Raw genomic sequence first — 11471 nt, forward strand, 5'->3', positions numbered from 1 at the left:
CACTCTTGTTTAAGATTTATTGAGGAGAACAACTCTGGTTTAAGATTTATTGAAATTATTCTGGTGCGGAAACTACAAGTATTTTCAGCACTTACAAATAATGTTTAATGTTAGAGATGGAAAATGATTGATTAATTAGTAATATTTTAAAGAGATAGTTTTATCAATAATTTATTTGGTTAATAAATACTAGTTTAGAACCAGTTCCACCCACCCGGGGCTTAGAGAGTTTTTAGTTTTTTTATTGTTTATTTAAGTGAAGGACAGGTGAAGTAGTTTTCTGTCCCCCTTTGTAGTATTTTGAGAAATCCATTTTTGGCTGACTGGCCACTAAGTTTTCAACAACATTTCATACGCAGCAAAAACTTTCGATTGTCAATAGGATGTTTTCCTGATATGGAACTCTCTTTTTATCCTAAATCTAGGCTTTCATTTTTTTGCATAACTACTACAATTTCCAAACAGCATTTTGTTTTCGCTACAATTTCGAAAACTGAAAGCAAATAAGCACTCAAAAATAGAAATAATAAATTTTGTTTTTCCTTTAACATTGTATCAAATTCATTTAAAAAATAATTGAGACTGGTATAATGCTTTCCTCTAATTTTAAAACTCTACTTTAGCTAAGTATTAGCCACAATAAGTATTGTGATAGTATTAGAAGTTGAAAACGGCAAAATTGATAGCGTAAACCAATTATTGTTCCGACTTTTGAAATCTGTGACTATTTTTAGTTAAGTTATGGGATTCTTAAGATTGCCAATTCATCCGCCTTGGGATAATTAACGCACGATATATTTAGTTCTATCAAAGCAAAAGCGGAGATTTAATCCAACTTACAAATAATTTCATAAAATATTAACAGCTCAATTGTACAACCTGACCTATGCAGAAATGTCAACTTTTAAGGCCACCATCGGAATCATATATGAGATGAATGGGTCGGAAGTCAGCCAATCGATGGCGCCGAGAAGCACATTTCTGCACAATTTTACATAGTAAACCAAAGCAGAAATGTGCTTGTGAGCACCGTCGCTTGGCTGACTTCTGACCCAGTCATCTCATATATGATTCCGATGGTGGCCTTAAAAGTTGATTTTTCGCATTCGTGTAAAAGTTTTGAATTTTGATCAGAAATCATATCAATGAACATTAATTACGTATGTGTTGAATATTTTCTGTTTTCTCGCACGTGTAAAACTTTGTTTTTTTTTAATAGGAAATGAATTTATGCTGATGACAGAACTTGCTTGAACTTATTGATCACAACTGGAGTATGTATCCTTGGAGAATGTTTCCATCAGGAAAACAGGTTTTTTGGCGTTTGAGACAACTCCTCCCTTATGGTTTTGGTTCATCTAGGAGTAGGCTTAGGAAATTGTTGCTCTCTCAAGAGTTGAGGAGATTTGCCTACAGATAATGAAGAGTTTGAGGTTCCAACCTCTAAAACCCTCTGATTTTTCTGTTGGTTCTCTTCTCTGTTCAGAGATTGCACGTCTTATGGGGAAAGTTTAAACGCTAATTGAGCCTCATTTGAAATTTCAAAAAATGCTTATCTTACAATTTCATATATGAAAAAATGCTTATCGTACAATTTCCATATATGAAAAAATGCTTACATTACAATTTCCATATATGATAAAATGCTTATCTTACAATTTCCATATATGAAAAAACGTTTATCCTACAATTTCCAAATATGAAAAAATGTTTATCCTACAATTTCTATATATGAAAAAAAAGCTTATCCTAGAGACTCAATTATCTTAGACTCAATTTTCTGAGTCTATGAAACTGTAGGATAAGCATTTTTTCATATATAGAAATTGTAGGATAAGCATTTTTGGTCAACCCGGGCATAACAATTGAACTTTCTACAGGTTTCTCACAGCTCAAATAAATATTGCTTTGAGGTTCTTGCAAAACTTCTGCAAAAATAACCAACTTTAGTGCCAAAAATGATGGTTTATAATCGATTATAATGGATTTTTTTTCTGAAAAATGAAGGATTATAATGGCAATGTTATCAATTTCGTGGTCTGATTTTTACATTTGTAATAGATAATGGATTATTTTCGTGTCGGTAATCCACTATAATCTATTAAAATCCACAGAAATCTGGCAAAATCCATGGTGACGGTTGGAACATGAGAAAAATTGGGACTTGAAAAGAAATCTACCCTTTAGTAAATTGTGAAACTTTCCATTCGTCACGGCGTGTTAGGGGCTACAAACTGATCGGAAAGTTATTAGAAAGTATGAGAGGAAAGTGTGAGCTAAAACGTTCAATTCACCTCGAGGAGGCGGATCAAGCTGAAAACCCTTCGACGGGAACCGAAGTGGGATTCAAACCCATGACCCTCGTACCAATATTCGGGCCTCTTATCCACTCGACCATGAACACTTCATAAAAAATATTCGCCGGGCAACGGCCCCGCTCGCCACGGTGCATTGGGTCAACAAACATGCTGGTTTAGCTATAGCTGCACCAAAATAAAGATACAGAGGAGTTTTCCCTAATGCATCAGCTATTTGTTTTGGACTACGAAATCTGGAACTCATAAAATTGACCCGGGCAATCTTGACATTTGATTGAGTTAGTTTTACCGACGGATAGAGAAAGTATCGGGTCTTTTTAGTTTTTCAGCCAAAATTTGTAGTATGAAAACAAAAAATACTTGCATCTGATCACTATAATTGAAATGTATTGCCAAATTAGCAATATAACCTACTTCACTACTTCAGCGGCCATGTTAAAAGTACTTTGTGGCGAAAAATAAAAAGACCCAAAATCTTTTAGGTTTAGAAACGTTTTCCAGTTCAGATTCAACTCAGATGGTGCTGACATCGCCCATGTTTTGTTCCCAGTATAATCCATTCGAGGGCAGAGTCAGGTTGATTGGGATGATCAAGTACACCACAGGACAGACTGTTCCGAACACCTGTCGAATATTGGCACGCCATCCTCCCGAGTACCTATTTGCACATGATTTACTTATTTGCAACGAGGTAATGATGGATAACGAACATATTCAAGGTTACTTCCAGTTTTAAGATTCAAGGTTACTTCCTATTAATTCGCTCGATCAGCTTTACCCAGATACTTTCCCCCTTCATCAGATTACTTTTTAACACACTTCCTGTAAACCCTTTTACATCCTGTGCTGTTTCCACAGTGTTTTGAAATATTGCGACCATGCCATAGTTAAGGTAATGCGTATGACGACGACCTGACAAACCTTTTTTTAAAAAAATTACCTGATATGCTTAAAAATTGACAGACCAGCGTTTATTTTAACATAAAAACACTAAATCTGTTTAAAATGCTCCAAAAATCGATTAGGAAAAACAATGTTTCAAGGTCTTCAAGGAAATCAAAAACTATTAGGGCAATGTGATACAGTGCTGATTTAAATTATCCGGACTAAAGGTGTGAAAATAAAAACGAACAAGGCTTTAATATTTAAAAAAAACTCTCATTATTCAAACTTAACGGTTTTTTACACTCCTGCCACATTCAACAAAAAATAAAATATTGAAAAACCTAAACAAAAACGTTGCTACTTTTTTCTGGGTTTATTTTCGTTTCAGAATTTTCACTTAAAAAATTCAGTTTACATAGAACATCGAAAAAAACTAAAGTTCCTAAATCTACAGCGTGGGATTTTTTAGAGAAATGTCGTAAGTTGGAAAACGGACATTATTGTAACGCCCGAAAGAGCAGTCGGCCGAAAAAAAAACTAACGAAAGAGACGAAAATTATAATTATTTGATAGCAAAAAAAATCGTTTTGCGACGTCTCAGGAGCTTCGACAAAAAATTGAACCAGCTTTATATTTATCAGCCCGCAAAATTCAATCAATTTTGGTCAAAAAAGGACTGAGAGCACGAGTCAGCACCAAAAAACACAAAATTTTGGACATCAACAGAAAAAAAACGCAAGAAATGGTGCAAAAATTTTCGAGAATAACCACAAAATTTTTGGGAAAATGTGTTTTTTTTCAGACGAAACCATCGTTGAATTATACTCCAGTGCCAAAATTTATGCGAGACGACCCCAAATTTGCGATATCATCCGATTTATATCACTCCAACGGCAAAATTTGGAGGAAAAAGGGTGATGTTTTGGGGCTACATAAAAATTTCTGTGGAAAGAGATATTGTAGTCATCGACGGAAACGTTATTTCTGCCAATTATTGCAAATTACTTGAAACCCACTTGATGGAAAACAATTATCTGGGCGATATTTTCCAGCAAGACAATGCCAGTTGGAATATTTCCAAATTTTCGACAAATTTTTTCCAGGAAAATGGTTTTCAAGTTTCTGAAAATTGGCCCCCACAATCTCCAGATTTGAATATTAATGAAAACTTATGGAAATACATGAAACAGAAGATTCGTAAAAACACCCTGCACCAGTTAAACTTATTCGTCAAGTTTTTGAAACTTTTTTTTGGCAATTCCGGACGACTACATTCATCGGTTATATCGGAGCATTCCTCGTAGAATAAATGCAGTTCTAAAAAATAATGGTTATCATACCAAATACTAAATTTGTCGATTTTTGCTTAATTTTTAACTGTATTTGATAATTAGTTATAAAATTTCATGTACATGTCAAAAAAGTGTAAATTAGGTGATACTATTAACACTTTTCACACCTTTTCTTAATCCGGATAATTTAAATTAGCACTGTTTTGGAGATTTATCCGGATAAAATGAACAAAACTTGAATTTTCTTTCAAACACGTTTCTCTCAAATTGGGTTAAGATTAAACAAAAAAAGACAAAAGTTGCTTAGAATTTCATCAGAATTAATATGGTGGTATTTTTATCCGAAAGTATCAACCAAAATTTTAACCCATAAATGAATCACTTTGGCTTTTTTCAATTAATCAAGAATTACGCTGAAACTACTTTGTTTATTGATAGGGAGTATATATCACAAGAAGCCTTTTACACAGCCCAACAAAATTCTAGAAAGGTTAAATCTCCAAAAGTTTGCGCAAAATGTGTAAAATTTGTTTGTAAGCAAAGATTCTGGGTTTAAGATAGCAAAAATCACATTTATTGACTATCAAGTAAAATTTTTTTTCTCTTATACAGGTTTTTCGAGATTTAATCCTTATAGAATTTTGTTGGGCTGTGTAAAAGGCTTCTTGTGATATATATTTCCTATCAATTAACAAAGTAGTTTCAGCGTAATTCTTGATTAATTGAAAAAAGCCAAATGAGCCATTTTTGGGGTAAAATTTTGGTTGAGCATTTCGGAGAAAAAATTGCACCATATCAATTCTGATGAAACTCTAAGACACTTTTGTTCTCTTCACTTTTTGTCTAATCTAAACCCAAATTGAGAAAAACGCGTTTGAAAATTCAAGTTTTGTTAGTTTTGTCCGGATAATTTAAATCAGCACTGTAGTCTGAATTAGTCTACATTTAAATAAATTCGTTCAGCTAAGTTAATCGTCGGTTAAATTACAATTGGTTAACCCTCGGTCTCAAAGAAGAACTGTCAGTCTAAGAGAATGCTAGAACTCCTGGCGCTTTTATTTATTGAAGACTGAAAGTTCGAATTTCTATAAGCACTTTTATGCAATTACCTTCGCACATCGTGAAGTGCCTCGTACGATGTCTGCCCTTCCAAGACTAGGTTGATTAGCCAACCAGTATAGAATATTGCAACTAGGAGGAGGACAAAGTTGAACTGCAGCAGCACGATGAGGGTGAAAGCGACCCAGTGACCGTAGAAAAGTAGTCCCACACACCAGAGTGGCACACAGAGCACCAGCATGTACCACGTGTTCGGACTCATCTCGTAGATCGCATACAAGTGGAACTCGGCGATGACGTCATAGGTCTGGATGGTGATTATCATGCACACATACAACAGGTAGAACGTGAAGATGCAGAAGTACCTAAAGCAATCGCAACAACAATGACAAATATTAGGTAAAAGCAGTCGCTTTCAGGGCTTTCACCTCAGATAATTTATGGGCTTTTCATTGTTATTGTATCAAGGATTCATTTTGGGAACTCGGTTTTATCGGAACATAAATACATGTTGCCCAATCACGTATTTCAACGGTCGTTTTACAACTTGAAAATTTAAAAACTTTCACACATAGGCGAAACGGAGCTTCGCATTAAATGCAAGCTAGCGAACAAAAAATTGAGAAGCAAATTTGGAAAAACTTAAAAAAATAATAAATTCACAAAAACAGTCGAAAAACAAAAATGAAACGAAACCGAAAAAATGCTATAAGACATTCTTGTTCGAAAAAATTGAGCAAATTAATATCAAACTTTAATTTAAAAACACAAACAACCTCTAGTCTTTTTAAACCAGCAATCAATTTTTGCTTTTCAAGTGAAACAAAATAAGTTATTAAGACGATAAAACTTAAGCCAAAACCATTCAGACTGAAAAAAAAAACAGAAAGGAAAACATACAAGGTCAAGGTTAGTAAAATTACAATGAACAGGAGTAAGTCAAGGACACTTGCAATTACAATGAAAGCTGCTTACAGCTCAAAAAACTTAGCCAACAGACACTTGTAAAAAGTCAATGAAGGCAAGGAAACAAATAACACCGACTTGTTTCTGGAAAAACTTCAACTTTCTTAGTAACTGTTGAAATGCTTCTAATTTAAAGATCCCGCCCTTTTAGGTTCAAATTATGGAAAATTTTGTTCGAAATATTCATATAGAAGAAATATTTTACTTGTCTTATCATTTATGGGCAAACTATAAGTGGGCATTCATAAGTGCCCGAAGTCTCTCCTCTCCAAAATGCGCATAATATAAAGGATGCAAGTGTTGTTAAGCTTCAGTTTTTTTATCTGTCATGAACTTGCTCAAAATTTGTTGACCACATTGTCCGATTGTAATGAAAATTATTAACACACGGACTAATAAAGCCACGACAAACATATTTGATCTTCATACTTAACCTCGTAATACCACTCGTTACACATATATATTGAAGCTCGTGTGAGATGGGGGGGGGGGAGGAAAAAGGACCAAAATTTGTTGCTTAATTGAAAAATGTAGATACACATTTTCTTCTTCTTTCCAAATTCAAGTTATGGCCTTATGGCTTTTTGAATTTAGAGAACAAATTATGATTGATACTTTTTGATAAAAATGACTCAATTAGAGAAAACTGGATCAAAAAGTAAAGTTTATTCGGCTGGGAAATCTGAAAATTAAAATCCACTCGAAACTAGAAGTCGATCATTTTATCATGTCTCATACATTTTGCTGTTCGATAGTGGAGATTGCCTTCCTTTTAACAAAAAAACAAGGTGAACTGAAAAAGAAACCAATGTCAAACCGCGGAAAACAAATTGGAGCGTGAACAAATTTGGAGACTTTAAAAAAGGGCAAATGAACAATACACTTCGTTCATTGACCCTTAAACAGACTTATTGGACCTATTTTAGAAAAATACATATATCAACCATTAACTTTTGAAAGTAACCTGACATTTCAGCTTTGCATGCAACATGTGCAAAAAGCAGACAATTAAACTTTCAATTAACTGGACTGGGAGGGAAATATCGCGTACGGTGCGGGTTTTCTACTCGATTTAACGCAAGAAAAACTCGTTAGGGTCAAGTGTACCATCGTATTAAAGCCCTTTCAGTTGATATTTGGATTTTAAAAAAAATTTTTCGAGACCAAATTGGAAATTTGACACGGACGCGAAGTTGCACTTCGCATACACAGGCAAAATTTGACCGAAAATGCTACTACTGGGAAAATCTGAATGAGTAAAACTTTGAGTCTACATATTTTCTCAAGTGACGCACGCCAACTATGACGCATTAGCAGAACCAGTCAATTTGAAAAAAAAACGAAATTTAACAACTAACATGCCTCAATTTAGGAGCAGTAATAACAGGAGCAGTCGAAGGAGCAGTAATAACATAAATGTAATAAAAGTAAAAAGAATTTTTTTAAACTTGAGATTTGTGAAAATCAACCCCCCACACGCCATATTAAGTACAGTGTTAAATTTTGCTCCTAGTAACAAATCAATTATGGCAAAGCTTCATTCAACCAAATTGGAACTATTTCAATGACGGATTAAAGATCCGCTTACGCAATAATTATCCCAAATTAGCGAAAATGGCAATTTTTAAACCCCCATAAATTTACGAAAAATGATCACAGGTGAAATATCTTTCCAATTTAAGCTCAAGACAAACAATACTTTTTGAATGATATAGAAAAGCCCCGTCAAAATGGCTAGTTAAAAAGTCGAAATTTGACTGAAGAAAAAAAACACCCGAGCACAAATATTCCGTTAATTTCCTTACGAAAGTCGGAGCAACAAAAGTCTGTTAATATCCCGAGCAATGGCTGTACTTAAAAGCTGGTTATTGATCAAAATGAACACTTTCAAAATGAACACATTTTATGGCAACGAAATTTGCATCGCAGCAATATTTGCGACTTAGGTTGGAAAAAAAGATAGTTCATACTATAACACAAGCTTTGCTTGTAAAATGACACTGAACTCAAGATGGATGTTATTCTTTTAATTGTACTGAAAATTCAAGCTCTTTCAGCTATAAATACCTTTCTGTTCTGCAGTTATTTGCCTAATTTAACCGCCCTTAACTTCCTTACAAAAAAGAAAGTAGAAATTCAGAAAAAAAAATAAAGACAGACAACAGACGGTTGGAAAAGAGTCAATGAACGCAAGTAAACAAAAAAATACTGAGTTGTTTTTTGAAGAAAAAAATCAACTTCCGTATTTCCACGAATTAAATAGATGGCCTGAAAGCTCTATGAATTTCTCGACCAATTTATGATCGACTTTTTTTTGAAAAAAATTAACCCAATTTGGGAAAACTGAATCAATGGTAACATTTTCATTTCTCTAGGAAATCTGAAAAATAAAATTCATTTTTGAAATTAGAAGTCAATCACGTTTTTCGTGACTTTTACACTTTTGCTGTTCGATATTGGAGTTTGCCTTCCTTTTAACCAAAGAAATGAATTGAACTGAAACAAAGCAAAAGCCAAACTTTGAATAAATAAATTTAACCTGAACAATTTTTAAGAACCTTTTCTGAAAAAAACAAAAAAATTATCACAATCTATACACAGAGGCGAATCTATACAAAAGTAGAAACAAGCCTCGTATTAGCAAAAACTCGGCTACGTGTAGGATTCGAATCTGCGACCTAGTACAATCAAAAGATTTTGAGTCTCACGCACTAACCACTCAGCCGTGCAAGCTTAACAACCGACAAACACTAGTCACGAATAAAGCAGCTACATATGCGAATAAATTGCCAGTGCGATTCAACAAAAGTGGAGCCAAATACCAATAGACTCATTTTTGCAAGTAAAAATTTGGAATAAAACAAACTGAAGGCATCCACTCTAACTTTGCACGTAACAAATCGCAAAGCCTACAGCCACTCTATGTATAAACTATGCATTCCAAAAATTGCGATATATATTGAGTTAGAAAATTTCTGAGTTTTCATTATTGTTTTGCTGTTTGAAACAAATCACTTTTTTCGGTTCATTTGATGAACTAAAAATGAATCAACTGTGTTAACTTATTACTATTCGAATGTCAAAGAACATGCTATGAAAAAGCTGTAAAGGTGCTTCAAAAGTGGCACCAACATTTGCCATTTAGGTTGAAAAACAAGAAGTTTCGTACTAATACACTCGCTTCGATGGTGTAATAAAAGTCTTAAGAAAGTATATTCAAAATTTTTGACTAAATTATGGCTTCGGAATTTTCTGCGCTACTGGGCATCCTTGTAAGAATATTATACAGAGGCGAAGCTGTGCTTCGCAAACATTAGCGAGAACACGACAAAAAGCAGCTCTATGAAATGCAAAAGGAAAAAGTATAAATAAGCCAAGAAATAGTAAAAATTTGGGCTGCGTTCCGGATTCGAGACTATGACCTACTGTGACCTAGCGATTATGAGTCTCACGCACTAACCACTCAGCCACGGACGCTCAATTAATGACAAACACTAGCCATAAATGAAGCAGACAACAAATGCTATTCAATTTCCAATGCTACAGTGAAATTTTTTTATGAACCCTTTTATTTGCGAGTTAGGTTTGAAAAAAAAAGAAGATTCGTACTAGAACACTAACGCTCGCAAGTGTGATAAATCCACTGACCGCATGTTGTAGTGTGCAATGCAGGATGAGAAGAGGAGACAGTGGTGGTCTCTTTTGAGGACACACTTGTTGCAATGGAAACAGTGCGTGCATCTGGGGGGCCTCTCCTGTCCACACACCAGACAGTACGTCCAGTTACTCCTCAATTCCCTCCCCCTCTGCTCCACTGACGCCCCGGAGGACCTGCACAGATACATACAGGAAGGATAGACTCAAAAGTACATAGAATGCTACCTAAAGAACGTAAACATAGCCCACATAGAGTTTTAAAAATGTGCAATAGTAGTAGTAGTATTTATCATATGCAGAGCTGAGCTGTGGATTGCCAATGAACTTGAGACGAAAAAAAAACGTCGAAAAAGAAAACCAATTTTCGAGTTTCGATTAAAATAAATCACCTTAAATTTCTTTGATTTTCTTGAGCCTTTATGGATTGACACTTTTTTGATATAACTAAACTAATTTGAGAAAACTGGAACGATACGTTTTTTTATTCCGCTGGGAAATCTAAATCAACTTAAACTTACAAAACAACTTCAAAAGTCAAACCACGTACAAGCAATTTTGAGCGCGATAAAAAACAGAGAAAAAACACCACCTTAATTAAAGTTTTGACTTCGCTCATTGACACTCATAAAAACAAATTAATCAAACAGATGGCAAAATTTTCGTCTCTAAGTTTCGAGGTAATTAGTATTATTATAATTAATCTAATAAATCGACTGACCTCTCTAGTTGGTATGTGCTGTCAACCGAGCTCGTCTTGTACCAGTTCATCGCCAACTGCAAAAGTGCGAAGCAAAACACAAGACCGTGGTTGAACTGGGAGTCTTTTTTGTACAAATTCGGATGCAGGTAGAATATTGAGGCTACCAAATCTGTGAGCAAAAGCACCGCGAAGAACGCCATTAACAAATTGGCCACGAAGGGAGAAGTGGCATGGGCTCTGCGATGTCGAATGAAGTCGCTGCGTAGTTCGTGACTGTTCACCACTTTCTTCGACAACTGAGGAGTTGTCACTGCACCACCCATGGCGTGTGAGTGACTGTGTCCTGAGCAGGAGCATTTGGAGTGCATTTGCACCGATGGCATTCCCCCTATCACCACACTCCCGTGAGACCCCGAGTCGGAACTCATTGCAGCAATTCACAGCTCACCTCTGCATGTGATGAATACCACACTATTGCACAGGAAACATTTTGTCCATTTCCCAATCTGCAAAAAAAATTCAATAATATTCTTTTCAAAACGTCAAGTGTGTCAGGCGCTTCGCCTTTTTTGCAACAAAACATCATTGAGTTTA

The 11471-nt window shown here is 34.9% G+C and overlaps 2 protein-coding genes across 2 annotated transcripts in view; both read right to left on the reverse strand.

The window, feature by feature from the left end:
* The window catches only part of LOC134841356 (tubulin epsilon chain-like), a 400301-nt gene that overhangs the window by 290070 nt on the left and 98760 nt on the right, over nt 1-11471 (reverse strand). The window lies entirely within an intron of this gene.
* LOC134842202 (probable palmitoyltransferase ZDHHC24) lies at nt 2088-11379 on the reverse strand. Its single transcript, XM_063858427.1, has 4 exons — nt 10896-11379; nt 10169-10351; nt 5605-5919; nt 2088-2976 (listed from the first exon to the last, which is right to left on the reverse strand). Exons 1-4 carry the CDS (start codon nt 11303-11305, stop codon nt 2832-2834), a joined length of 1053 nt encoding a protein of 350 aa, XP_063714497.1. The 5' UTR covers nt 11306-11379; the 3' UTR covers nt 2088-2831.

The sequence above is a fragment of the Symsagittifera roscoffensis genome, chromosome 3 (assembly GCF_963678635.1).
Source record: "Symsagittifera roscoffensis chromosome 3, txSymRosc1.1, whole genome shotgun sequence".
NCBI lineage: Eukaryota > Metazoa > Xenacoelomorpha > Acoela > Convolutidae > Symsagittifera > Symsagittifera roscoffensis.